The sequence below is a fragment of the Momordica charantia genome (assembly GCF_013281855.1).
Source record: "Momordica charantia cultivar OHB3-1 chromosome 3 unlocalized genomic scaffold, Mcharantia_2.0 BLBB01000003.1, whole genome shotgun sequence".
Classification (NCBI taxonomy): Eukaryota; Viridiplantae; Streptophyta; class Magnoliopsida; order Cucurbitales; family Cucurbitaceae; genus Momordica; species Momordica charantia.
Window position 1 is genome coordinate 21,319,762 of NW_028275161.1, and position 26,474 is coordinate 21,346,235.

The following is a 26,474-nucleotide window of genomic DNA, read 5'->3' on the forward strand; positions in this document are numbered from 1 at the left end:
CTCTTGATTGAAGGTATATGCCAATTATCGTTGAACTATATTCACTTTGGCATAAATGAAACCGTTTGAATTGTAGAGAAGTGGCCAGACTTAAAAAGTCCAAATTAATGGATAAAATTTGAGTTTTTCCATTTGATGTGGTAAATTCAAGTGGTGTCTACTATATCTATATACTTTCATCTTAGTTATAATAAATTCGTACTTAAAATTTGATTTCTAACACTTTCATCCTAGTTATAATAAATTCGCAATTAAACTTTGATTTCTAATGCTTGTTAGAATATATTTTAAGAAGGCAAGCTGTGAATTCAATATATTTTAAGCAGCAAACTGTGAATTGAATATATTTTAAGAAAAAACCTTCGATGTAGTAATGAAAACCAATTTGAACATATAATCAATCCTATTTGTTTTTATGTTCATTGTTAAAATGAGTAGTCCTATCAAATTTTTATAAGTTTATATATATATTTCAATTACTCAAATATATCCTCTAAATTGAATTTTATTTTGAAATAGAAACTATTATTATTGTTCAAAACAAGATAATTTAAAATCATTTTTCCAACTTTACTGTAAAGTACCTGCTTGTTAAAATCTCTCTGATTGACCTTTTAGTATGCCAATCAAGAGAGTCTTATGCAGCCTGACTTACGGCGGAATCAACCACTTGATTGCTGCATTTGCAGAATTAAACATTCCTTTAAAATCATTGCTTGCATTCAAAATGGCAGTACAAAAATTTGGTCTGCAACGAAAAATTTTCATTTTACCATTCTCCTTTTTCTAACACAGAATCCAAGGAGACTTAAAACCCACATTTTAGATCTTGAATATCGTCCCAAAAACTTGGGATGTTTGGAGATATCTTCTAAATCTATCCGTAGTGAAAAATTCTGTCAAAGCTAGCTTTATATCGGCATCCGTGACGTCTTTTCAGGGATTAGTAAGAATGGAGCATGAACTTAAGGAGGGAAAATTTTCAGTACAGAAGTACGTACTTCGATTCATTGGCAGTCGTGCTAAAGTTGGACAATGTTAAAGAATTATCTACCATGGCAAAGCTATAACGTGAACAGAAATCTCAAAGCTGTTGATAATGTGATTTAGTGGAAATCATTGAAAGTTTTCTTCCTTGGCATCAGATTCAGAACTATTTAGACAATTCAAATCAGAGCTGAAAAGATTCTTCTTTAAATACATAAATTACAGTAAGAAAGATGGATTTCTGGAAATCAGCCGTAGAAGTGACCCCTAGTCACCAATAATCTCAATGCTAATCATGGGTCTCACCTTGTAACTAAGCAGCATCTTCCAATTTAAGCTGTTTATTCAGCAGCTGATTTCAGATATTTTGAACCATCTATTTTCCTTTTTGACAACAACCTTTCTAATTTAACAATCTTTATCTTCCCATCTTCTGTTTCCCTCTCCCACTAAAATGGAAGTAGTTTAAGTAAGCTAATTCTTTGAATTGAGATTGATCAAATCTAAGGCTGGCATCCGAGTTCTAGACAGTGTTAAAGAAGATTAAAATAGAACAAAGGTGGTACTAGTGCATCAAGGACCTCAAGGTTTGGATTGAACTTTTGAAAGAGGAACCTGTTTAAGAAGTTGACATCGAAATCCGCTGTTTGGTTGCCGAGAAAATGAAAGAAAACAGACCATGCAACCATCGTGATGAAGAAATTCTAAAATTCTAAAATTCCCACATTCTAACCAGTTTAATCTCATCTGGGTTTGCTTTAGAAACGAGATCACAGCAGCTTCTCTAGCCAACAACTTTATGCGTAAGAAGACGGCAGTTTCTTTCGGGGAAGAAGACGTAACAGAGTCCATGGTGGCAATCAACGGAGCTGGTCCAGACTTCGGAAGATGCTGAAAGTTTAAAGAGACGGAGTTATGAATTATTGATAATGATTTCGAGATGGAGAGGAAGGAGAAGAACTTCGTGAGAGATGAAGTTGCAGCGACGGCCATGGCGACGGACCGCCGGCCAGGCTGAGTTGCGGAGGTGAAATGTAGGGCTCGAGTTTTGGACCTATGGCTAATGGGCTGGGTTTGATCAGTTATGGGCCGACTGAATCAGCCCATCAACTGGAGTAATTGCCAATTTTGGTGCTCCTCTTATTCAGATTCAATATTCCCCTCCGAGAAAGAGTTTCGCACCAAATTTGCAGAAGTTGAAGCTTTAATCATGGCGGACAGAGGAAAGAGTAGGGAGCTGGAGGCCAAGGTCCTCGAGAAGGTGGCAGAGGTTATCTCAGCAATGAAGAATGCGAAGCATGTCGACCAAGTGATATCTTCCCTTCATTCCCTGGCTGTTCTTCTCTTCCCTGTTGATGCGTCTACAATTTCAGGTCAGTCCCGACACCAGCGCTTCTCTCATTTCCAGAGTTTGTGAACGAGATGATTACAGGAGCTTTAGAAATGCTTAGGGAACGTAATGAATAAACTTATGATCATTCGTTTCTGTGGATTATGAGCTACAAATAAGCCTTCTTAGCGTTTTTTCCGTAACTTCATGCATCTGGTTTTGAAAAACTCGTAGTATGACAAACTTTCAGTTTGGTGACCCCAAATAGAGTTTACAGTTTTTCTTTACTGCTGCGCCGATCTATGGTAGTTAACTTCTTATAATAATTCACTTTTGGGTCGTGTGGTTAAGTCGTTTTTCTCCAATATCCTATGAATGTATGTTCAAATTTAATGGAGAATTTTGGCATTACAGTAGAGATTTCGGATGCTTAGTAAGTTGTTGTAATCGTAATGATTATTTTAAAATTTTGAATCTAAACGAAACACCATGTCGCTGATAGATGCATTTTACAAATTGTTCGAAGCCTATAAAATCGAGGGGTTAAATAGATTAGAAAGGGAAGTGCGAGGGGAAGCAACAACAATCACGAAATGCGAAACTTTTCCTTTCCCCCCTACATCTCCAGTGTTTTGTTGACTATTTGTTTCTTTCAAGCCAATTATCCAAAGAGAAGCAAAAATTCCACTGATCCAATGTACTCTATCTCCTTGTTGGTGTGCTTAGTATGGGGAACATCTTGCTTTTTTCCTGGTTGTACCCTTTCTGTTATTGATCTTTCTCTGTTTGTTTACTTAGTTTTTCTGCACCTTGGGAGTCATTCTATTTGGCAATTAGCCTCAAGTCTTGTTTATCTTTTGGCAAGTTGTAAAGGTTTCCTTCCTCAATTGTTAGGTGGCTGAGATTACAAAAATTTTCTTTTATGATTTATGAACAATGTAGTCTTCTTATTTTCCGCTAAAATCAAAGTTAGGTGAATTGCTAGAATTGATCATCTTCTAGTTGGTGCTTTATTCTCTTTCCATTTTGAGCTTCCAACTTTCCAACATACATCTTATTTTCACAGTAAAATTTCATAATTTTGCATTAAATCTCATTAGAAGCCCATTTATTCAGTTATTTGTTTGTTTTATGCGTTAAAATATTGCAGAGTGTGTTGGTGAGAGCTACAGGGACCAGGTTAATATCATTTATGAAATCAAACCTTCAAAATAAAGCCAGGATTTCTATTGGGAATCATGTACTTCTTTACATCAGGCAGTGAGGTTTCTACTTGTGGTGCATACAGATCCTCAGTCGGAGGCTTCCTTCAGAAAGTGAGAGGCATGAGTATTGGAATGCTTTCTATGATGGAGCTGCATTCTCTGCATTCTCCCGGGTTTTATTACTTGGTAATGCTTCTTCTTCTTCGCCCTATTATAGTGTTCACTTTTCTGATTTACTTATTTTCGTCTGTTACTGTCTTTCAGTTGTGTGGATTAGCCACATCAAGAGCAGTTTCTATTTTTTCTTTGAAAATACAGAGAATTTCTGTAAGTCACACTAATATTGACAGAAAGAATGAGATGTGCCGAACTATCTAATGATCAATGAAATTGAGGCAAAATTGCTCTTTTTATTTCTAAGAGAAGATTGGAAAGGTCCCCACTCTGCTTTAGGTTCATGCTTTCATATATGTTAAAAATCAGGAAAAGAATGTAGTGTTTAGCAAAGGAGAGGCTTCATTTTTGCATATATAAGTTTTCTATTTAATGTTCACAAAAAGTTTGAGAATCCTGTCCGATTGAAAATTTATCAATGAAATAATTTCTTACTTAACTTATGAACGGTGGAAAAGTGTTGCTTCTTAGAGTCGGAAGGAGTTGATTCATTCGGGTTTACAAAGATGCTCATAAACTGAACTCATTTGATTGTTAACTCTGTGGATATAGAAGTACTTTGTTTAGCTTCTTTAGTAGTTGGTAGGACATAGCATTTCGATCTATAGCCCAAAATGGTCACGTATTTTTTATGTTGTTTTATGCGTTGTCAATCTGTACAGAGCTTGCTTCTAGTTGGCTGGCGTGTTTCCCTTTTCTGGCAAAGAAGCACTTATATGACATTTTCTTTGTTGATGGACCTGCCATCGAGGTTGTTCAGAACTTGGTTCCATGTCTACAGCCGAATGCAATTGATGGAGTTGATGTTAAAGCTGTACGCTCTAATACTGAAAGGTGCGAAATGGTAACTGATTTTTTTGCAATCCTCGTGAAAGTTGCAGTCATTTGAATTCATACCCCCACATATCGTTGAACTAAAAAAACAATTGATTAAGGAATGGACTAATCACATCTTCCATTCTTGAAAAGCATTGTCAGCCTCGATAATTATGTTCTTTCCAATATTCAGTTTCATTTTCTTAAGCTCAAATTCTTTCTTTTACTTCTATACCGTGTGCTAAGTGCAGATCGAGTTATCAATAGAAGTGAGAGGCTCCATTGGCTTACAGATAATTTTTGACCATGTTCGCATTGCTATTATGACAGATTGATTGTACATGTCTTGCTTGAGAAGGATGGGGTGCTTCAAATAGCGAACAAATTTGGGGCATCCAGCAAATATGAGAATTTTGCCACTGAAAGCACCATAGCAGCCATTTCTAAGGTTGCACAAATTGTAACATCAATTTCTGACAAAGCACAATCGAGAGCATCCAACTCATTGTCATCACAGTATCCTTATCTCTCAAATTCCAGCTGTGGGGGGCTCATATTTCAAATAATCTGTACATGCTTAACAAGTTTCACATGGGGATTAGTATTTACACATTTTAATATTTATCTACTTACCTGATAAGAAATAGTTTATTATGCACTTTGGACTGTTATGAATTATGAAAATTTTCTACTATCCACCGTATGAGTTTCACAGTAAACATCATCAATCTACTGTTTTTCTTTACAAGAGATCTATAGCTCGTTCTTCAAGCAGATTACCGGGCAACTCCTTTCTCTAGCAGAAGTGAAAGCTTCTGATTATGTTAATCTCGATGGCACCATAATGTTTGTGGGGGAGACATTTTCTCGCATTTGTCGACGTGGATCTGCAGGTCAGCAAGATTTTTATGCGACTAACTCCGGGAGTTGACTTGTGTAGTAGAATTGAATTTTGTAAAAATGCTTCTTCTTATATTAAAAAATTGTAATTTTAGATGGAAGAGGACCAAAATAGTTTGGGGAGGAAAGTTTGGGAGGGAAGAGTCAACCAGCTGTTTGGAAGCAGTTCGACCATTTTAGTACATGACAACTGGCACAACCAAGTTTTGGTTCTTACCATTGCCTTCGTGCTGGTGCTTCCATTTTTTAGGTCTGGAACCTCATTAGCACAAGCGCGAGAAATATCCTTCTTAAAGAAGTAGAAAGAGAAACTATCTTCAAATCTTGCTTGATCCAATCTCAGTTAGCATAAAAAGAATTCTTTCAAAAAGTCACACTGACATTAAGTTTGTTGCTTCCTCATGGAAACTTCTTTCGAACCACACTGTTGTTGAAGAATCAATAAGGGCCAGAGGACTCACCTCTAAAGTTCCCCCATAAAAAAATTTGATAGTATCCCTTTCAATTGCTTTACAGCTGGCAAAGGGCTCACATAAAAGTCTGTGAATGCAACTATTTCTTCTTTTCTACTAAGCTACCCTATGAAGAAAGGGTTAGTGTTTTTGGTCCCCCTCGTTGAACTTTACCTCTTTGCTTTATCTCACCTCTTCTCTAACCACCAAATCTTCACAACAATGTTCAAGAGCCTACTTTTGCTCCTTTTGGTCATGGGATGGGAAAGGAACCACCAAAGCTCTTGTGGTGAGCCAAATTAGTTTGTTTTCAGCTCCCACATGGACAAGACCTCTTTACTTCATAGTTCATACGATAATCCATCTCTTAGGAGCTTTAAGTTTTTCCATAAAAGTAAAATGGCCAACTTGTCACCTTAGCCTAGTCTCTAAAGCAACCACATATTTTAAAAGCAGAAAGAGGTGAGACCCCCATTACTGTCTGCTCTATCAGGACAAATATGATAGTGGTTTGATGTGGTCCTAGGAAGATGGTTAGCCATAGAACAGCTGATGCCCACCATCCAACTGGTAGAGGCCATAAATCTATCAATTACAGGAAAATTGAGAAGTGTTCCTCGCCTCTCTTTATGTCTTGCCTTATAGGAGTCATGTTCTTTACAAATTAAATAGGAATTTCATACAAGTGATAAGCTACGTTTCATGTCAAAATATAGCATGGCATTTTCATTCTGGTCAACATGAAGGTTGTATGATGCTACTAACCATGCATGAACCTGATATCTAAGCAGTAGATATTCATTTATGACTGGTGACATGTATGGTCTGATAATTTGTATATTTCCTTTTAGAGAAAATAAAATATAGGGAAGAAACATCAAATGGTAATGGAATTAGATTGTCAATGCTGATTACATATTTGTGTAATCAGTATACTTACTCATTTTTCAGGCCTTCGTTTACAGTCTGTTAAGTTTATTTCATCACACAGGATGCATATAATAACCAAAATATTTGACTTTCTTTCTTTGCAGACTTGTTACTAAATGAATTAATTCCACGTATTATGAAGCACGTTCATGATGTTGTAATGTCAAATAATCATTCAATTATCTCTGACGTATTTGAATCAAGCCCAAATGCTCAGTTCTGGTTGAAGATAATGGAAACAATTAAAGATAATTATGCTGTCGAAAGAATTTCTGAGCAGCTTTTACATCAGCTAGCTGCTAAATGTGAGAGTGATGTTCATGCTTACTGGGTGCTGTGGCTACTTTTTCATCGTACTTTAAGACTACAGATGTCAGTAAGGTCAGTGATCAAGATCAACAGGTCGAATACTGTGAGAGTCCTGTTAGGGTTAGTTAAAGAATGGTATTAATATATGGGTTATGGGTGTTATGGTAATTAGATAGGGGTAAGTTGGTTATAAATAAAAGTAGCAGGGGAAAAGAAAGATATCTTTGGGGATAGTATTGTGTGAGAAATTTGAGAGAGTTCTTGGGAGAGAGATAACTTGAAAGGCTATTGATATTGTAGTTTCTGTTTGAGATTGCAGTATAGTTATCTAGTTAGGTTCTTGTATTTGGGATCCTAACAAATACATGTCCTTACCTTCCCTCACCTTCAGGAATAAAAAAATCACATAAGATATATATTCAAATCATGCATTTGATGGTATGTTTTACAAGTTAATTATTTGTAGTTTGTACCATATCATATTAGTTCCACCATTTATAAGTTTATAACTTTTTTATAGGAATCAAAATCATAACTAATTTGATAGTTTTAAGGTTAAATTTGATTAATCTAGCCGACAATGGATGAACGATAATTTTTTCCCCAAGAAAAAGAAGTCAGTTCTCTGGGGTGTTTTGGGTCTAACTGAGCGCAGGGATTATTTTTAATGATGTAATTTTGCAGGTCCATTTTCGTTGACAAATTTTTGGTCTGGAAGGTATTCCCCATTCATTGCCTGCACTGGATTCTACAGTTTGCTGTTCTTGAATGCCCACCTGATGCCAATTGTCTCAAGAAAGGTCATAGTAATAGCAGCCTCTTAATGACAGTGCAGCGTCTGGTAGAAGTGTGGTCTAAAAAGGAGTTTGTCCAATCAGCCACGATTGAGCAGCAAGCTTGTATCCACATTTCCATTCTTTCTAGCACTGACTCATTATTATAGTAGGAAATTAGGAATACAACGTGGGATTTCATTGAACGATGAAAATGGAAGTGAAAATAATGAATGATTTGTTCGGAGTTAGTGTATTCTTGCTTCATCAAAGGGTCTTATATTTTGTTGCACTTGTTTATAAGTTGTTTGCATTAACTATCTATTAGATATATCTGCAGCTGTTGGTCTTTCTCTTGAATTAATGTCTAAAGAGGAACTTGATGAAACTAAGAACGTTATGCACTCGATTCTTCAAGGGGTCAGCTGTAAGTACTATTTTAGTAATATTGATAGAATTTCATTTTTGGAAGTGTAATTTCTCCGGTAATGTTTTTGTTCACTTTCAGGTAGGCTGGAGAATCCTAATCAATGGATTCGAAAAATGGCTAGCACTGTTGCTCTAGTGTTCTCTAAAGTCATTGACCCTAAGAATCCTCTGTATCTTGATGATAGTTGCACGGGAGAGATCATAGATTGGGAGTTTGGGTTAACTACTCATAGAAAAGGGACTGTAGATTGCACAATTGATGCACATAGTAGTTCTGAAGAAATAAAAGCGTCTACTACTTTGGTTCAGAAGGAAGCTACTCATGCGACAAAAGAGGGGACTGGGCATAATACAAAGAGTAAAAATAAGAAAATTTGGGAAATTAAGTTGGCTGATCCAGATGAGATCATTGATCCAGCCAGCTTAAATTGTGGTTCTGTTTCTGAGAATGATAATGACGATAATGAAAGCGATATGTCTGATTCTGCAAGTGACTCATCATTACAGCCATATGATTTGTCAGATGATGACACAGATCTTAAAAAAAATCTATCACAGTTGGTTGATGTAGTTGGGGCACTGCGGAAATCTGATGATCTTGAAGGAGTGAGTCATTCAAGTTTCTTGGTGTTTAATGTCCAGGAGTTATGAACATACTTCTGTATTTTGGTCAAAATTATCTTAAGGTGTCTGAGAGATCATATTATTCTGCATTTTGTTTGAGCAATCGTACGGTCTATCATATTTAAGATGATAAGAGTTCGTTTCTTGACACTAATTGACAATATTTATTGAACAGGTAGAGAGAGCTCTTGATGTTTCTGAAAAGCTCATCCGAGCATCACCTGATGAACTTAGACATGTAGCATCAGATCTAGTGAGAACTCTTGTTCAAGTCCGATGCTCTGACATAGCTGTTGAAGGAGAGGAAGATTCAGCTGAAGACAAGAGGCAAAGAGCATTGGTTGCCTTGATTGTTATGTGCCCAGTTGAATCTCTTGATATTCTCAATAAACTACTATACTCACCCAATGTAGATACCAGTCAGCGCATAATGATACTTGATATCATGACGGATGCGGCCCAGGAGCTTTCTACTGCAAAAACTGTGAAGCCTAAACATCAGTCGAGGGCTCTCATTGCTACCACTGCGGAAACTCAACCATGGTTCTTGCCAAGTAGTAAAGGGCCTCCTGGAGCTGGTTCCTGGAAAGAGATATCAGGAGCAACAGGAACCTTACTGAACTGGTCAAATAGTTATGAGCGAGAACTTCCCTTGAAACCTGGTCATGTCAAGAGAGGAAAGACAAGACGCTGGGGCCTGAAATCGGTTAACATGCAAGATAATGAAATGGAGTTGTCTCATAATAAGTTCCCGGGCCATGCAGCTGCTTTCATGCTTCCAGCTATGCAAGGATTTGACAAGAAAAGGCATGGCGTTGACTTGCTGAATAGGGATTTTATTGTCTTGGGAAAACTCATATATATGCTTGGTGTGTGCATGAAATGTGCATCCATGCATCCTGAAGCATCTGCACTGGCCCCTCCTCTTTTAGATATGTTAAGATCCAGGTATTTCTCGAACGTGTGTAGTTGACTAGTTGGATTAGTTGATCGTCTATATCATAAGGTTATTTTCAGAGGTTGACTCTGTAATAAAGTATAACGCCCTTCTATGCTTGTTAATAGTTTCCCTAACTGAAAAATTTCCATGGTATGCAGTGAGGTTTGCCATCACAGGGAAGCATATGTCAGACGAGCTGTTCTATTTGCAGCTTCGTGCATACTGATTGCAGTACATCCCTCTTACATAGTATCTAGCTTGCTTGAAGGTAACGTTGAAATATCTGAAGGGCTTGAATGGGTTCGCACATGGTCCCTTCATGTGGCCGACTCTGACCCAGATAGAGAATGCTATATGGTAAGGAATCTTAAAAGCTTAAAACTGAAAAATCATGCACTTCGTTTCCATGTTGTACTTGCATTGCTGTATGGTTGATAGTACCATAGTGGATTTAGAAGGCACCTTTTGAAAGTTTAGTGAATGGTCATATAGCTAGGGAGATGAACGTAAAAATAAAGAATATAACTTAGATGCTCAAGAGACATGAAGTTGGAAAGGTCTTTAGAAGCTTAAGTGTCTTTTGATTCAATTTTTTATATTTACAATTTCGCCGTGCTCACTTCACTAACTGCATATTTGGTTGGTAGATGGCTGTGACATGTCTCCAACTCCATTCTGAGATGGCTCTCCTAACCACTCGAATGCTAGAATCTGCAAACAGTACATTCAAGGCAAAGAACATTGCTTTTCCTTCAGATTTGTCAAGGGGTATCATAAAAATGCCGTTCTCAAATGCTGAATACTGACCAGATTAGGTAAAACGAAGAAAGAAAACTGTTCTCACATCCACTCTTCTGAGCTCTCTTGTAATTTATTTTCTGATAAGAAATGCTCACTGGAGTTTAGAATTAAGTTGTTTGCCCTCCCAGTTGAGTTTTTTATTTTGTAAATCCTGAATTTTAGAGTATTGATCTCATAGTCGGTTGGTTCTTATCTTTGTAGATTACAACCTGAAAACAGAATCTGACTTTTATTTATTTCACTAAGAGAAAGAACTATGTCAGAGTTCGTCGGATTTTGATATTATTGATCAATTTGTGCATGTATTAAAATTTTTTTATCCTAACAATCAAGTAAGATTGGCTTCACTTTTATCATTTTGCAAATGGGGCGAACCAGTGCCATTAAAGTATTCTCAGAATCAATGAAAATACCTACAGAAAATATTATGGTTGAGAGAATATGTAGATTTGAGTGCTTACGAAACCTCCATTCTGGGAAATCATTGCACTTCTGGCGTGGTTTGTACCAATAATACCATTCCAAATTAGAAAAAAAGATGTCAACAAAAACTTATTAAGCTAGGAGGGGCAAGTTTTTTTCGCAAACTAATTTAGCAATCAAACATGATTTTCTCCAAATTTTACACTGTAAGAGTTTCCACCAGACTAGTACTCTATTTACCAAAAGATTCGAGTACGCAACCAAAAGGTAGAGGAGTTTTGGAATAATGTAAATACAGCTAGTTCTTACATTTCCTAATGCTAACTTGATATATGCGCTCGGGCTCGTCCTCGAGATGAAACAAACACTCGTCCCCAGGTTCGATTTGATTCACAGAGCAGAAAGCTTCCCACCCACTAGTTAGAACTTGGACATTAGGCATCTCATGGTAAAGCATCGGCCACAATCTCTTCCTGGGATCCCGAAGAAACACTAGCCTCTTCTTCTCTGGATTTCTCCTGCCTCTCGAACACGACAACTGCAAACTTGTCGGAAGTTCCTATGCGAGTAGCGAAATGAAGTGAGAAACAGTAAACAGACAATTAAGTAACTGGCTCATATCACCTAGAAAATCACCGAGTAGAACAATAAAAGAAATCATCTGTGAATCTCCAAACTTGTTTCAGTGCAGAATTGAAGCACGGTTGTGACGACGCATCAACACATCGTTCGTATGTGATTCGAAGTACATATTTACATGCGGGATTGTGGTATGCTTGTCTGTACATATTACTGTAATCCCACAACTAAACGTAACAAAAAAAATCCAACAACCCTTAACACATCGGAATTTTCGTGCGCACTTAATGAAGATAAAATCATTATCTTTACAAAATTCTAACTAAATAAAATAAACAATATAAGAAATCGGATATAGTACTGAACTTTCCCTTCTCTCTGTTATGTACAATTCCCAAAACTCAACCACACATGTAGCTATAACAGAAATAGAAGTATTGAACATCAAACAATTTAAACATTTTAAAGCCTAAGAAAAAACACATATATTCTAAATAATTATGGTAATGAAACTCAAATGAAGAGGTCCAGGATCAATATCGATATCAGTTTGGGGTCAGATATCAACTGAAACATGCCATGTAGCCTTCAATAAACTTATATGATATAAATTTTACATTTTTAACAAAGCGAGAGTTTACAGTAGCATACCAGAAAAGATGGAGTATCTTTAGCCACTATACAGGATATATGGGCTGGAATTGCATTATTAGTGACATCATTACCATCTCTACCAATTTTGTTAGACTTCTCAAGGAACTCCTCCTTAATGAATTTTGGCTCCCCTGTAAACCAAAAACAAATTCAATTTAGACATGCTGATGAATCCACAAGCTGCAATAAAATGATGTGACAAAATAAGTTGAATTACATATTTGTTTAATCAAGTCTTCATGTTTGTCCACTTCTGTGATAATTTCCAATGGTTCCTGTTTAACGATCTTTGGCATGTCCCCTGTTAAAATGCAGCATTCACTATAATAAATCGCTACAGTATCGACCAGATTCCAAAGGGCAAAAGATAAGCTTCTTTTCCTTTAGACAAGATGAATCAACAAATATACAGGCACAGCATACAGAGCAACCGGAATGGAGAGCAAACCATGTAGAAAATTTTGAACCTCCACGGAAATTGGAGTGTACTCATGTTTTGCACTATGGGAATAGTCGGTTGGAAAAGTATGTTTCTGATGAGGCTCCTGATCATGTCTTGTAATTGCTGAAATATTTAGACACACAATGGTTAGTCGTGAAAGTGGTCTCGAACATAATCATGAACAGAAATGCACCAAATCACTTTCGTACTCACTCGATGGCGTGCAGTATATTGGTGGTACATTCTGGCAGTCCACTACATCTTTTAATGGTGTATCACAAAAATGCTCCATGTTTCTATCAGAATTTGTTGCAGACGTAACAAAAGGAACCTCGATAGTCTTATCATGGCAAGAATCATTATCAGAGCCACTTATATTTCTATCAGCCTCCTCAAAACATTGACTTTTCTCAATAATCTCATTAGCAGATATATTCAAAGGAAATGGCAAAACTTCAGCATTGACAACCGGGTGGACATCAATTGTAGCTTTCTGTAACGTGGAAGCACAGTTAGGATTTAACTCATCCACAGCAACTTTATTTGTGGCATTCTCAGTTCCTGGTATTTCCATGGAAAACAAGTCAACTAAGGGGCTTCTATTTTCCTCTAGTCCCACATCCTTGTTTTGATTGATGAAATTGTAAGAATCATCAAAAATTTCGGTTTTACATAGAGGTTTGTGGCATTCATCATGACTCTGGTACTTTGGCCTTTTGTCTCGGTTCACATTCACGTTTTGAGAACTAGTCATGTTACATTTATCTTGAGATAGTGCCACATTAGATCCAGAACCCACAGAGGTGCCTGACGCTTGTGGATTTTTCAAACCTTCATTAGTTTTCTCAAGTACAGGATAAGTACTTCGAGTTCTTTTCCTCATATTGCCTCTTTTAGCAAACTCTACTTTTTCACAACCAGTTTTAGTGTAAATACTGACTTTAAAGTGCAGATCCATGATATGATTGAAGATCACAAAATCTCCAATTTCTAAGCTATGCTCTGATGAAAAAGCGCTCCACCCTTTTTTAAAAGCAAGAGATCCTTCACAATCGGAAACTGTTACCTTCCATTGTTGTCCTAGTGAATCCTCAAGAACAACCTTTTTATTTGCCAACATCGGCACTGTAGCAGCAAACATGGGTGGGAAGTACTGTAAAAGCAAATGTAGTTATCAAAAGAATTGAATAACATAATGCACCATCAATAGAAGAAAAATATCCGCACATAACAAATTGTCTGCTTTAGCACAAGAATGTTCGAGGGAACTGGATGAATTCATAGACACACTTAGAGAATGGAAACAGATACAGGGAGATTTTACAAATGGAGAGATATCAAGGGGTTACCTCTGGTATCTACTAGTTAAAAGATCTACAACCCCTTAAACAAGGCACTGTTCCTTAAATATATTTGAAAAGAAGAATGGAGAACACCACAAGCTATTAGCAAATTACCATTTTGGAAGAAACAGACATCAGGGTTGTTAAAAGAATGATAAAGAGCCAAAATGCCACCAATATAAAAATTGAGCGGGGGCAAATTTTTGGATATATTATCATACCAAAGCTTGGGAAAACAGATCGCCAAACATAACTTTGAAGAACGAGGTCACAGACGATAAACTATTTGCCTTTCTATGAAGCTGTAAGCATCTTTGAGTGCAATCCATACAGGCTTCTACCTTGCTGCCCATCTTGTGCTGCTATCTACTGAAACACAAAGATCAATAGACCTACCGTAAAATGGGGAGAATACTTGTTAAGACACAGATAAAGAAGAGTAAAGAAAGCCCCCGAAGATATTATCCTTTTTTTTTTTTTTAACAATAAACAAATTTTAATAGATAAATAAAAAGGAAAATTGTTCGTGATACAGGCTCCCAAGGGAGTGATCGAAAAAGAAAATTTCAGAGAAGCAAAAAATGATGGTAAAAATGGTGCTCTAATGGGTGAAATTGCCACACCATATATTTCAAAGATGCATTCAATGAAGAAAGTAGATAGTTGATCTGAAGAGTACACTATCTAACCCTTTTAAGAACACTTTATAAATCCGTCAGCTAAACAAACCCACCATGTAAGCCCAAGAAAAGTTTAAAATAATCATAAAACTCTGATCTAATTGTGGCTGCCAAAGGTGAAACTAAAAGCATCAGCTTAAAGTATCTCTCCCGCTAACAGAATAGAAAACCACTGCAGATGAAGAATGAGTTAAAAGAAAAAGAACTATATCCTTTGAGATAAAGCTAATTATTTGACTTCTTATTTTAACAAAAAGCACAGGAAAGCTAGACAAAATAAATAAATGGTCGAGAATATTCAATTCTAGCAGTAAGGAAGAAAGTACCTTAAAGCAAAAATGATCCTCAATGCATTACTTTGTAGCGGCTCCAACTTTCAAGAGCTGTTACTTAGATGGCCACCAAGTTCAGCTTCAAAAACCAACTACAATTCCCTTATCATTTAGATGCCGCCCACGAGACAGAATGCTTCCTCATTCTTTCATGTGAAACGTCAATCAATCTTTGTAGAATAATCCTTCAAGTAGCAACATTTTTCAAATTATTTTTTTTTTGAAAGAAACAATTTCATTGATAATATGAAATTACAAAAGAGATAACAAAGACTCAAAGAGGGTTACATAAAGCATTTCCAATTGTAAAAAAGGGAAGTGTAGGAATAATGGTGACAAAGAGGAGAACTTTTACTCCAAGTGATAACTGTGAAGACTAATGAATCAAAAACCCTTTCAAAGGGGAGGTCTTTGTCGTTGAAAGTTCAATTGTTTCTTTCTCTCCAAGTTATCCAAAAGAAGGCTCTAACAAAATGCTTCCATAGAATTTCCTTTTCTTTTGTAAAAGGATGGCCATTGAGGGTGTACTCCAATAGAAGGGGGATATCATTAGGTAATGCCGTGAACCATCCAAACAATTGAAGAAGGTTTTTCCATATACCCAATGCAAATGGGCATGTGATGAAAAGATGTGGCCGTGACTCAGATTCTGTCTTACACATTGGGCACCAATGGGAGAGATAGACATGTAGGGCAGTCTCCTCTGTAGCTTATCAAATGTGTTTATGGCTTTGTGGCTGCATTCCCATATGAAAAATTTAACTTTTTTGGCATAAGAGTCCTTCTAAATGGCCTCGTAGAGTCTAGTAGAAGAGACCGGGTTGTTTGGTGTGATCTTTTGTGAGGGAGCTTGCTGAAAAGGAACCGGTTGCTTCTAGTCTCCAGAAATTGTGTCCTCTTCAGCTGTCAAATTAGAAAAAGGTGAAAAACACAATTTTGTTTTCCTCTCTACCAAACAAGACTTTGATGGCCCCCTCATACGTCCACAAACAATCAATTGGTTCCAATGAGACGTTTTCGTTGAAGGGGTTCTCTATATCCACACTCCACAGCCACACAGAGGAATAAAAACTTCCTCACTCACTCACTCCACGATCCTCACTTTTCCCAATTAACAAACAAAACCCAGCATTATCAGTGTCGAACTCCAATTACCCCAATGCCCAATGTAGCATGCAAGTAAGTTTCAGCTGATAAATAACAAATCCCAAGAAATTTATGAACAGAAAGACGACATTGTATTCATAATCTGGAGCAATTAACAGTGAAAATAAAGGAGAAAAGGAAAAGAAGAAAACTTTTTTACGAAGTACGCTCAAGTGAATGCCAAGTCCTAGAACCAGGAGCCTCTGTTCTCGCTCTAAAACCAGTGTCTTTGTCGTATCCGCAGTGGGTGCTTCGTTTTTTATTCGGCGGTCTCTGCTTTGCTCCAGCAAACCTGCAAGTCGCTTAGATTTACTGAGCAAGGTGAAGATGACGAAAATATTGGGCTTTTTTCTCCGTACGCTGAGCCCAATAATTTTGTAGTTTCTAATCTTGGTCCAATATACTTTTCTGGGCCTGGGCTGAAAAGCTTCTACTTAAATCCTGTCTTAATCATGGCGGCGACCGGCTTCATCGACGGCGGCGACGGGATGCGGGATGCGTGGTTAAATATCTTCACATTTAAGGTGAAGATTAAATGTGTTTTTTAACCTATATATATATATATATTCCTTTTCATATTTTCATGTGAAACTACAATTTCATCTTTATCACCCATATCTGAAACCACCTCCTGACAGCAGCCATGTTTTGCTCATCCGTGGTTCTAACTTCTAAGTAGACTGATACCAAATTAGCAAAATATTGATCCATTGCCATTGCCATTGCCGCCGCCCATTCAGTGGAAGTTGGAGCCGCGAACCTTGAATAAAATAAACTCTCTCCATTGATAATACCCATTTTTTCAAAACAAGCGCCGAGTCGGTCAAATAGAGAACATAACAAGCCAATAAACAAAAATTTGCCAGTTTTCTAATGTCGAAGTTTCCACTTCCCCTTGTTACAAGGCGATTAAATGGTCAATGTAGTGAAACGAGGGGCCAAGACTTGTCCGAAAAAAAAAATGAGCTTTCTTCATCAAAAGAGAAACTTTTTAAGTTAGGTGGTCATTTAATCATCCAACCAACAAAATCAAAAGCCCCAAGAAGAAACTTTCGAATTTTCAAAGGTATTTGTTAAGGGGTCTAGACTCTAGAGTACCAAAGTGGATAAACGGACTCATTTCTTTCTTTTCAGGGGTTTGAATTTTCAAAGAAATACAGAGAAGACCCAGTCTCAGTCTCTCTCTCCCAGAAGAGGCCTCTATGGCTACACAAAAGTTACATATAAACTTTATTCATATTCTTTTCTCTCTGATCATATTTATAATTGTGGAACCTTGGCATTGCATTGACAGCAACAATCTCGGACGGAGAGGATGTTGGATTATTACCAGCGGCTTTCTTCAGGGCGTTCTTACAAAGATTTCATTGAGTTTCTAGAAGCTGATATTCGCCATGCCAATACGCTGTGAGCTCTGCTTCTCTGATTTTCTTATACATTTTTATTTTCTGAGTTCTGTATGGGCTATTGGTTGATGCCATGTCTTTTGGGGCTCTCTCTGGACCTTGGTAATGGCATATTTTGTTGTGGGATGTTGTAACCCATTGCACAAATTTTGTATCTGATAGTTTACTTTACAAGTTTGTGGTGTGAAATGCTGATTTGTGTCTTTGAAAGTTAATGGAAATGTGACTGGTAAGAGTTAGGCAAGGTTTGCCTTTATGGTGTTTGTTTTGATTCCATAGTTGGTAGGTTGGTGTTTTTGAAGGAGAGAAAAGGAAGTTTCAGATTTTCTTTGCCTTTGATGATGCTTGAATGAAAGTTTTTGTGGTTGAATGGGATGTTATTGCTCCACAAGTGAGAAGGACTAAAAACTTTTAGTGCGACAATAATAGTGAAACTTTTTTCTTTAATCTCGATGTTTGGCGATATCATTCACGATGCCTGAGTTCAGGCCTAGGTTGAAAGCTTAAAAACTTAAAACCCTCATGGTCTCTCAAAGCTGACTTTTAGTGGGCGAAACCTCTCCAAGTCCAAGATTGGTTGGGCGGGCAAAGCCTTTCTAGGTCCAAAATTAAATGCGACGAAGGAAAAAGTTTTAAACGTGGCTGCTCCTAATAACTGTTTGGATGCAAGTTCAAAATGTGTAGGCCCTCTAATAATAGATAAAGATTCGAAATACGTTTTGTATTTTTGTAATTTCTCTTTCCTAGATCCAGCCACATTGTTCCAACCTCCTCGTATAATTTTTTTGTGGTGGAGGCCCAATACCCGGTTATAAAAGAAAAAAGAATTTAGTTTGTTGCTGTGGCTGTCCTTTGAAGACAAAAGTTAATAGCAGCTTCCTTCAATTACTCATTTGCTGTCAGTAGAAACTATATGGACTGTGCTGTCATATTAATCAACTCTGAAGTTTCTAGCATATTTACAATGTCAATATATGTTTAGCTCTAGGCTCTAGCCTTTCAGGCCTTATCTTCCTTTCTTAAAATTCCATTTTAAAATTTAGTTCATATTGATATTACATTTACACCCCAGAATGCACTGCCAACTGAAAAATGTTAGTTTGAACATGGGAATGAAGCAATTATCTTATATTTAAATCTTCCATATGATGCAGTGCAGCTTCCTTTCCTAGAGGCAAGGATGGTTCCTCCTTCCAAATGAAATTGGTTTGCAACCATTTGGCACCAGTTGTTCTTTACTTGCTTCAATGGATGGATTGCTCATGTTCATATCTATCTATGAGTTACTTCAACCTATTCCACATAGTTTTGTACAAGGTGAGCCCCCAGTTTACTCAGAATAAGAAAAGAAAAATGGGAAAGAGAAGAGGAAGAACAATATTGATGTTTGATACTTTTTGTTAATCTCCAGGTGCACTCTGATGGAAGGCCCGATATCTCATCGTGCGGAAAGAAAGCAACTATAAGCGAATTCTACTGTAAGTGATCTATCTCTCTTGGTCCCTTTTTGTCCTTATTGTAAAAGTTATTTGAAGGTTTGTCCAGTGACATTATGTCAGGCAAAAAATTTGAATGCGCCTTTGTTCTGGCACGTTTCTTTTATCCATTTTCTTCTGGAAAAAATTTGTAGTAAACAGCTAAAAAAAATTTTAGTTATTGTGTGCATCAAAGTTTAAACTAATCTTTATATTCTTTAACGTGAATGCAGCTGTCATATTACCATCCCTGCAGCGGCTCTGTGATTATGCATCGCAAGTAGATAGAATTGAAGATCTCCGCACGGGAATGGCGATCTCGAAGAGATTAGAACACAAGAAGAAACTTTTAGAGGTAGACACAGAAAGAGAAGACGAATGTGGGATCTGTATGGAGCCGCGTACCAAAATTGTCTTGCCACATTGTTGCCATGCTATGTGCACAAGTTGCTACCATGATTGGTATAGAAGGCCTCACTCTTATATTCATGTCTTTAACTCGGTATACTGTTAATAGCTTAAGGTACTTTTCATAGAAAAACTTTTGATGCCTCTTTTCCCTCATATATTACAGGAAATCGAAGTCGGAATCTTGCCCGTTCTGCCGAGGGAGTTTGAAGAGAGTAGCCTCCGGGGATCTTTGGGTTCTCATGTGCAGTAATGACGTGGTTGACACTCGTACTATCATGAAGGAAGATATGTTACGCTTCTATCTTTTCATAAACAGCCTACCTGAGGATACGCCTGATGTGCTATTCTTAATGTATTACGAACACTTATTATAACAAACCAAACAATAAGAACAGTGTACATTGGACAATTTGCTAGTCGTCCACAAATTTGGGGAGGCGAGCAATTTTTCGCCTAGAAAATCTGCTCTCATTTAATTTTTGTGTGATGCAGTTATACATGAGATCCTCTTCTTCTAACATAATATTATAGTTCTTGAGGTTGATTTGTGATATTCCATTTCAGCATTTGGTGAGAAAGTATGAGAAAAGCCATTAGCAGGGAAAAGTCAAATGGTGGATGATAAAAGAAATTTCTTTTAGAAGCTCTTGTTAAAAACCAGAATACATTCTGCTGTCTCTATTGATTATTGCCTCAGCTACTCATTAAATGGATCGCCATTCTAGGTGGTTCTCTTAACATCTTCTGAACAGTTGGTCCATCAAATCATCTGCTTTTGTCCTGCTATTTTATAACCATTTGATTGTTCTCTTATACTGTCGGTTGGAGTAATAATGATGATATAATATTAAGCTTCTTAAACGAGGCTGCTAGAGCCAGACAATTGTCTCGTGAGATTAGTTGAGGTATGCACAAGTGGACAAAGACACTTACTGATATCAAAAAAAAGAAAAGAAAAAAGAAAAAAGAAAACTTCTTTGTACAGATTAGCTGAAAAACGTTCATTGCTTCTTTTCCTCTGCTACGTTTCTTGTCTCTCCTTTTTAACCTGAAATTAGGAAGTAGCTGAAAATGCTCCAAAGGAAAATTAAAAACAATGATTGAACCAACCCATTAAAACCAAAACTTGTTTGGGTTTGAATTCATATATGCATCCAATGTTAGTCTAGTTGGATTTGTCTTCTTCAATTGGTAAACAATGATCATTCTGGTCTAATCTGATTTAAAAAATGGTTCATGTCACAAGTTTTGAACCTTATTTTTACTCTTTTCTGCAAGTAGTAACTCATTTCTAGTTTTGAAGGAATGGACCTCAGAATCAGAAGACATTCAAATGAATAGGAAGGCTTATACAATGTTACTGCTCAGGTTACTTCCATAGCTAAAGTTTAAAGATCTCAAAGATAAACACTAACAAAAACCATCAAGCTGATTCACTGTCAACAGCTTATCCCAGACGACGTTTCATGTCCAACAGGTAACTGAAAGGAGGACGGGTAAGTCCACCTTCAATAAACATGTCATGCACTATTTTATACATTGCTTCGGTGAGGTGAACTCCATCCCAATTGATGTATTCAGATGGGTTTTTGCAGGAACTGACAGAAGACATTCCACAGACAGTAAACACATCAAAGTTGTAGGGTTCACCAACACCGCAGCAGGCTTTGAAGCGCTCCTTGAAACCGTAATTGCTGGGATTTTTAATAACTGTTCGATATGCATTCCAGTAATCAGCATATATGATGACAGCTTGAGGAAACTGCCCCCTTAAAGATTGCAATGAGGCCTGGAGAGCTACATTATGAACATAGGTTTGGTTGCTTACACTCCTCACGCAGCCGATATCGTCCCTGTCAGTAACAGGAGCCAGAGACATTGCTAATGCCAGACATCCACTTGGTGGTAAACCTTGAACAACCACATACTTTGCACCCTTCTTCAACAGAGACTGGAAAATAAAAATAAAAGCAAAGAATGGCACTGTCAAAGAAAAGTTCTCAGTTTAATGCCATGCAGCTCTCATTTATAACTTGCAAACTCCCTCTGAATTTTTCTCAACATCTCATTCTAAGCTTTATACTAAGTAAGATTCTTATGTTCTACAGCTTAAAAAACAGTGTGGAAGTGGGTCATTTACCTGTAGAAATCCAGTAACGCTGGCCACACCGAGCTTTCGGATGGTATCATCAGGGATGGGAGATCCAATATCGTAAGCATAATCATTGACTCCAATTTCACCAACCCAAAACAAAGCATCATCAAGTGCAGCTTTACACTGTTTCTCTGTCTCTGCTCCTCTACATCCTTGAGTCTCCAAGAACTCGTTGAACCAAAGGAGCTGAGTTTGGATAGATTGAGGAGTAATGTCGAGGCTAAGGTTGTTTCTGACAAAGAAATCATGGTTTATAGCTGTGGACCCTGCAACAGCAAAGTTAACTCCATGAAAGGAGTCATTGCCCTTCAAATATTTGTAAGGTGGCAAGAAAGGTAAGGACAGCGTCTCAGCTACAAAGTCAATCACTAGTCGTCCATCCGAGTATCGGTTGGTCGGGTGGTGAAAGAAGGTACTACCATAAGGAGGACTAGAGACATGGCCGAATCCAGTTGGCCCTGACATAGACCTTGTATTGCCAGTGTCTGTGAATGAGTCTCCAAAGGCATAGATCTTATTGAAGAGACGTGGATGCGTCTCGGTTGCAGTCGGAGAAGCCGAAGCGAAAGCACACAAGAGAACATAGACAGCGGTGTAGTATGTCAAAGAAGGAACCATCATTTCAAGGCTCTTTTGCCTTACAAGAAGCTTTTACTCTGTGGAAGTTCTCTGTGGTTTGGTTTATATATACACATATTGGATAAAACAATGTTCTATAATATTTCATCACCCAGGAGTTGGTTGGTTTCATTTCCCTTTCCTTTAACAAGAAAGATATTGTTGAATCTACAAAGACCACATAAGTGAGAGTTTTAAATAGCTGGTGAGTAGCTAATTATGTTGTTTCAAAATTGGTGTGGATGGGCAAAGAGTCAAATAAATGAAATTTGAACCAAGAAATCAAGTGGGTGAAGAAAATTTGGTTGATCATTCAATAAGGACAACTTTTCACTTCTGTTTTAACATTCAACCACATGATCAATAGATATATTATTTTAATAGCATTTTAGTTGGAGAGAATATGTAGTAGATTGGAAATGAATTTATGGGCTGCGCTTACTTTGGTAAACATCCTTAAATGTTTCAACTACCAGCATCAATTTTTGGGTGGCGATTTTATTGCACACCTCTATCTCTCCGTGGATTGTTTCCTTTTTGGAATTCCCTTTCAAAATCAAGGTTCACAGAGTAATGGCCAACAGTCACCTGATTTCTCTACACTCATTTATTGATCCACCTAGACGCAGCAACGGACCGTTTAGTAATGTTGCCATTTCTTATTTATGTTTCTTTCATTTTTAATGAAAACAAATAGAATTGCATGTTTCTCACACCTATGGATTCAATAATCATAAAAACTATATTTTTAATTACGTTTTGGAACAAAATGAGCGGAAACAAAAACGAAAAACTTGTTTTTGATATTTACAAAATTTCTATATAATTTTGAAAATGTTTCTAAAAAAAGAAATAAGAAAAAACATAGATAGTTGTCAAATGCTTACGTTTCTTAATAAAATTAGAAAGCCAAAATTGCCAAAATAATTACGATCAAACACACCTTTCTCCACCAAAAATAAATCTTTGTTCTGTAAATTGCAACACACCTTTCTCCACCAAAAATAAATCTTTGTTCTGTAAATTGCAAATGCCATTTTGGTTGATGTCGGAAGACTTCATTTTGCTGGAAGTTTTTGTTTTTTCTGGAGGAATGGAGACACAGAAGAATTTACTTTGACCAAATATGAACTAGGTGATGGCTTCATAAACTAAGAAATATCCTTAAAAATATTGTTCCAAGGCTTTTAGTGCCTCTACAGTCTACATAATGCACAAAGGGGAACAGAGGGTTCAGCACAGAGGGGTTAACAAAAACGAATTTATACAAGATTAAATAGCAACAGCTACAACTTCCAATTGTTAATTAAGCGGAGATCTACTATCCCTTCCATCTCTCTCCTCTTCTTGACAAAGGCTTTCATGTACTGAACTATTCGCCATTTCTGGCACTTTGTTGCATTCGTGACTCGAAGAAGAGTCTCACTGTAGAGAAGATTAAGGAAGGTTCAGCCATTGCACCATTGCCGTAGTCCCCACAGGCTAGTCTCTTGGTAACAGGTGGGATGAGGGTTATCCCAAGTTCATCGATTGCAATGAGATGTCGTTCGGTAAATGGGTTGGTCCACATGAAGGTATTCATGGCTGGTGCAACAAAAAGTGGCTTGTTATAGTCCCATGCTCGCACGACACACGTCAATAGATTGTCACATAATCCACCCGCAATCTGGAACAAAAGAAAATGCGACAGAACCTAAGTCAAGGATGAAAAGGTAGCATGCCTTGTAATCACAATATACACAACAAGAACTACAACTTCAAAATGTATAATAAGCTACAGAAATATGGCATCTCTGATTTACTCAAGTATGATATTGTAAACAAGAAAATTAACTTAAGGAAATAGGCAAGCTATAAATGAAATGGTACAATGCCTAGCCGAAAATTTTGAAAAGGTCTCTTTTTCTTCCGAGATTATAGACATAGTGCTTGAGCTGTACCAGCTATAGTGGACCATTTGAGCCAAATCCAATGTAGATGGATGCATATCTTTAAACATGATAGCATTCAGACTAAGTAGCATTCAAAAGTGTACACAAACAGGCTGGACATCAACATATAACATTAACCAGTATGAAATCGATAAAGCAAAAAACCAACCAGTAGCCAATTCAGATATTTACAAAGATGATCAGACTTCCAGACCAACCCAATTCTGAAAAGGAGCAAGATTAGGCCAAAAACATTTAATTCCCCCTTGGAATTTTATCAAGCTACTGTACCTTGCCGAGCGTGTTTGCAGACAGAGGGGCAATGACCATGATGTCAGCCCACCGGCGAAGCTCAATATGAAGAACACTATCTCCAATTTTGTTCCAACCATTCCACTCATCCACATCGGTATACAGTATCGCGTCCTTAGGAAGAGATGCTCGATCGATGAAGTGCAAAGAGGCGCTAGTAGCCACTGCTCTAACATCTGCCCATTCGGAGAAAGAATGGTAGAGATTCCCGAACTTAATTGCAGCCACACTTCCACTGGCAGCAAGTAAAATCCTGGGTTTCCGCTGAGCACTGTTGACTTGCATCACCTCTCTTTCTGCATCAGCAGGTTCCGGATATGCCATGCCCTATGGAACAAACTCCCAAGACAGGCTCGAATTGAAGCGTTACCAGCGCAACTATTGAACCTAAAAAGACGATCAAATTTCGATTGCAAATTAAAGTTCTCTCGACCGCGAAATTCCTCGGATTTCACCTTGTCTACTCAAATTCAAACTGAGAAGATAACAATGGAGGAAATAAAACAAAACAGCCCCCCTAGAATTCATCACCAAATGATGAATAGAACATGAAAATCCAAAATAAAGGAGTACAAACTGGAAATTCCGCTACCGTTGAACTTGTCCCTCTGAATCTGAGGTTATAATTGCAACACCAACCAGGGTTTCGCACCGAAAAAATAATGGAACGAAAGAGAGAGAGAGATGCTTACGAAGAGCAGGAGCCGATGCCGATGGAGAGAGACCGGAAGAAGTGCAAGTGTAAAACAAAAATACTTGTTAACTAAAAATGGGTTACAAAACGTTGTATTTTCGTGATAAAAATTTAATTCCTGTAATAATTCGGTATTTATAACGAAGTAGGTTCGAATCTCTATTTCGTGTAATAAGTTCGGATCTCTATTTCTATATATTGTATAAAAAAATCGATAGAGGAATTTAGTGGGTTAGGAATTTTTCCACCCCATTTACTGTACTAAAAAGAATTGTCAAATCATTTTAATCTTTACATCAAATTGATTGATGTAGTAGAATTTGAAAGAAGGTATATAATTAACGTGGAACTTGTTTGGATTAAGTTTGAAAAGAGAAGAAATGTGAAAGGAGTTATCATTTTTCAAAACGATAAAGAAGTTGAGGATAAAAATCATGAAGAGAAATGATGGATTGTAGGATTTTAAAACGATAGTTTCTCCTACATTTCCTACTTAATTAAGATTTAATTGACATATCACTGTTGGCTTGGGTGAAATGAATATGTTAATGTTATGTACTCTGAACGAAATAGAATAAGAGTGATTCTAAGAAACCAACATTGATGATTTGAAAGGTGGAATGATTATGACTTACCCAATTTCTCTTAATTGCTAAATGTCTTGCGATTAACGAAAGATTCTGCTCAGGAAATCATTTGGCCCTCCGACGAATTTTTGTTGAATATGACTATCTCAAATCGGTGTAAATTATTAATAAAGAGTTGAAGGTGCTGAATGAGACAAGAACAATGGTTGAAAACACTAAAGCTCTGCTCTCTTTTGTTGTTCTGAAGGAATTTTTTTCATGCATGTAATTTTTTTTATTACCTTGGAATAGACGGTTGGCCTTTGGAGCATGTGCATTATCCACATATTCGATACATACACAAAGGATCATTACTTGCATATAGATCATAATGTGAAAAAGGTAGTTCAGAGTATAGGACCAAAACGGTAAATGAGTTTTTTACGGTAATTATTAGTTCAGTCTAAAATTTTCTATGAGGTGAATTTTAATAAAGTGCTTTAAGGAAAAAGAAACGAAGAAAAACTTAGTTTGTTTTTTATGGGCTATGTTTTAAATTAAAAAAAAAACTTAAATATTAAAATGAAACTAAACATGGTTTTTAGTTTAATTTTTTTGTTGGTATTTGATGATTCAA

At 37.0% G+C, this 26,474-nt stretch overlaps 5 protein-coding genes across 19 annotated transcripts; 2 read left to right on the top strand and 3 right to left on the bottom strand.

The window, feature by feature from the left end:
• The first annotated feature begins 1,840 nt into the window (after positions 1 to 1,840).
• EMB2423 (telomere length regulation TEL2 family protein) lies at positions 1,841 to 10,963 on the top strand. 4 transcript variants are annotated; one of them, XM_022281671.2, is made up of 13 exons: positions 1,841 to 2,360; positions 3,468 to 3,496; positions 3,606 to 3,708; positions 4,359 to 4,530; positions 4,843 to 5,028; positions 5,272 to 5,405; positions 6,899 to 7,175; positions 7,788 to 8,002; positions 8,205 to 8,303; positions 8,385 to 8,911; positions 9,105 to 9,877; positions 10,028 to 10,226; positions 10,517 to 10,963. In XM_022281671.2, exons 1-13 carry the CDS (start codon positions 2,072 to 2,074, stop codon positions 10,673 to 10,675), a joined length of 3,162 nt encoding a protein of 1,053 aa, XP_022137363.1. In that variant the 5' UTR covers positions 1,841 to 2,071; the 3' UTR covers positions 10,676 to 10,963. The 4 variants fall into 4 exon arrangements, with proteins under 4 accessions (XP_022137363.1, XP_087977981.1, XP_087977979.1 ...); XM_088121855.1 differs by having other exon boundaries at positions 2,209 to 2,360; positions 4,457 to 4,530; XM_088121853.1 differs by lacking the exon at positions 3,468 to 3,496 and having other exon boundaries at positions 2,209 to 2,360.
• Positions 10,964 to 11,231: 268 nt separating this feature from the next.
• Positions 11,232 to 16,584, bottom strand: LOC111008659 (B3 domain-containing protein Os01g0905400). Of its 4 annotated transcripts, none has more exons than XM_022281410.2 (8): positions 16,430 to 16,584; positions 15,118 to 15,308; positions 14,333 to 14,480; positions 12,982 to 13,921; positions 12,775 to 12,891; positions 12,544 to 12,627; positions 12,324 to 12,457; positions 11,232 to 11,652 (listed from the first exon to the last, which is right to left on the bottom strand). In XM_022281410.2, exons 3-8 carry the CDS (start codon positions 14,462 to 14,464, stop codon positions 11,392 to 11,394), a joined length of 1,668 nt encoding a protein of 555 aa, XP_022137102.1. In that variant the 5' UTR covers positions 14,465 to 14,480; positions 15,118 to 15,308; positions 16,430 to 16,584; the 3' UTR covers positions 11,232 to 11,391. The 4 variants fall into 4 exon arrangements, with proteins under 4 accessions (XP_022137102.1, XP_022137100.1, XP_022137099.1 ...); XM_022281408.2 differs by having other exon boundaries at positions 14,333 to 14,477; positions 16,422 to 16,580; XM_022281407.2 differs by having other exon boundaries at positions 16,422 to 16,580.
• Positions 16,585 to 16,899: 315 nt separating this feature from the next.
• LOC111008662 (E3 ubiquitin-protein ligase AIRP2) lies at positions 16,900 to 20,084 on the top strand. Of its 3 annotated transcripts, none has more exons than XM_022281412.2 (6): positions 16,900 to 17,335; positions 17,564 to 17,676; positions 18,830 to 18,992; positions 19,087 to 19,153; positions 19,384 to 19,612; positions 19,725 to 20,084. In XM_022281412.2, exons 2-6 carry the CDS (start codon positions 17,585 to 17,587, stop codon positions 19,933 to 19,935), a joined length of 762 nt encoding a protein of 253 aa, XP_022137104.2. In that variant the 5' UTR covers positions 16,900 to 17,335; positions 17,564 to 17,584; the 3' UTR covers positions 19,936 to 20,084. The 3 variants fall into 3 exon arrangements, with proteins under 3 accessions (XP_022137104.2, XP_087977740.1, XP_087977739.1); XM_088121614.1 differs by having other exon boundaries at positions 16,906 to 17,335; positions 17,404 to 17,676; XM_088121613.1 differs by lacking the exon at positions 16,900 to 17,335 and having other exon boundaries at positions 17,342 to 17,676.
• Positions 20,085 to 20,782: 698 nt separating this feature from the next.
• On the bottom strand, positions 20,783 to 22,480 carry LOC111008661 (GDSL-like Lipase/Acylhydrolase superfamily protein). The gene is made up of 2 exons (XM_022281411.2): positions 21,702 to 22,480; positions 20,783 to 21,512 (listed from the first exon to the last, which is right to left on the bottom strand). The coding sequence occupies exons 1-2, from the start codon at positions 22,335 to 22,337 to the stop codon at positions 21,009 to 21,011; spliced, it is 1,140 nt and encodes a 379-aa protein (XP_022137103.1). The 5' UTR covers positions 22,338 to 22,480; the 3' UTR covers positions 20,783 to 21,008.
• A 964-nt stretch (positions 22,481 to 23,444) lies between these two features.
• Positions 23,445 to 25,416, bottom strand: LOC111009052 (phosphopantothenoylcysteine decarboxylase HAL3a). Of its 7 annotated transcripts, none has more exons than XM_022281978.2 (3): positions 25,270 to 25,416; positions 24,557 to 24,964; positions 23,445 to 24,000 (listed from the first exon to the last, which is right to left on the bottom strand). In XM_022281978.2, the coding sequence occupies exons 2-3, from the start codon at positions 24,899 to 24,901 to the stop codon at positions 23,707 to 23,709; spliced, it is 639 nt and encodes a 212-aa protein (XP_022137670.1). In that variant the 5' UTR covers positions 24,902 to 24,964; positions 25,270 to 25,416; the 3' UTR covers positions 23,445 to 23,706. The 7 variants fall into 7 exon arrangements, with proteins under 7 accessions (XP_022137670.1, XP_022137671.1, XP_022137667.1 ...); XM_022281979.2 differs by having other exon boundaries at positions 24,557 to 25,052; positions 25,270 to 25,338; XM_022281975.2 differs by having other exon boundaries at positions 24,557 to 25,052; positions 25,155 to 25,283.
• Positions 25,417 to 26,474: the final 1,058 nt, after the last annotated feature.

Coding starts and splice junctions, on each gene's coding strand:
- LOC111008662 (XM_022281412.2), top strand. CDS start 17,585: ATGTTGGATTATTACCAGCGGCTTTCTTCAGGGCGTTCTTACAAAGAT. Junction 18,993..19,086: donor TCCACATAGTTTTGTACAAG/GTGAGCCCCCAG, acceptor GTTAATCTCCAG/GTGCACTCTGATGGAAGGCC. Junction 19,613..19,724: donor ACAAGTTGCTACCATGATTG/GTATAGAAGGCC, acceptor CATATATTACAG/GAAATCGAAGTCGGAATCTT.
- EMB2423 (XM_022281671.2), top strand. CDS start 2,072: ATGGGCCGACTGAATCAGCCCATCAACTGGAGTAATTGCCAATTTTGG. Junction 2,361..3,467: donor TGATGCGTCTACAATTTCAG/GTCAGTCCCGAC, acceptor AAAATATTGCAG/AGTGTGTTGGTGAGAGCTAC. Junction 5,029..5,271: donor TCCAACTCATTGTCATCACA/GTATCCTTATCT, acceptor AGAGATCTATAG/CTCGTTCTTCAAGCAGATTA.
- LOC111009052 (XM_022281978.2), bottom strand. CDS start 24,901: ATGGCATATCCGGAACCTGCTGATGCAGAAAGAGAGGTGATGCAAGTC. Junction 24,001..24,556: donor CTGCAAACACGCTCGGCAAG/GTACAGTAGCTT, acceptor CTTTTGTTCCAG/ATTGCGGGTGGATTATGTGA.
- LOC111008659 (XM_022281410.2), bottom strand. CDS start 14,464: ATGGGCAGCAAGGTAGAAGCCTGTATGGATTGCACTCAAAGATGCTTA. Junction 13,922..14,332: donor ATCTGTTTTCCCAAGCTTTG/GTATGATAATAT, acceptor TTGCTTTTACAG/TACTTCCCACCCATGTTTGC. Junction 12,458..12,543: donor AGACTTGATTAAACAAATAT/GTAATTCAACTT, acceptor TTTGGTTTACAG/GGGAGCCAAAATTCATTAAG.
- LOC111008661 (XM_022281411.2), bottom strand. CDS start 22,337: ATGATGGTTCCTTCTTTGACATACTACACCGCTGTCTATGTTCTCTTG. Junction 21,513..21,701: donor GCGTTACTGGATTTCTACAG/GTAAATGACCCA, acceptor TTTATTTTCCAG/TCTCTGTTGAAGAAGGGTGC.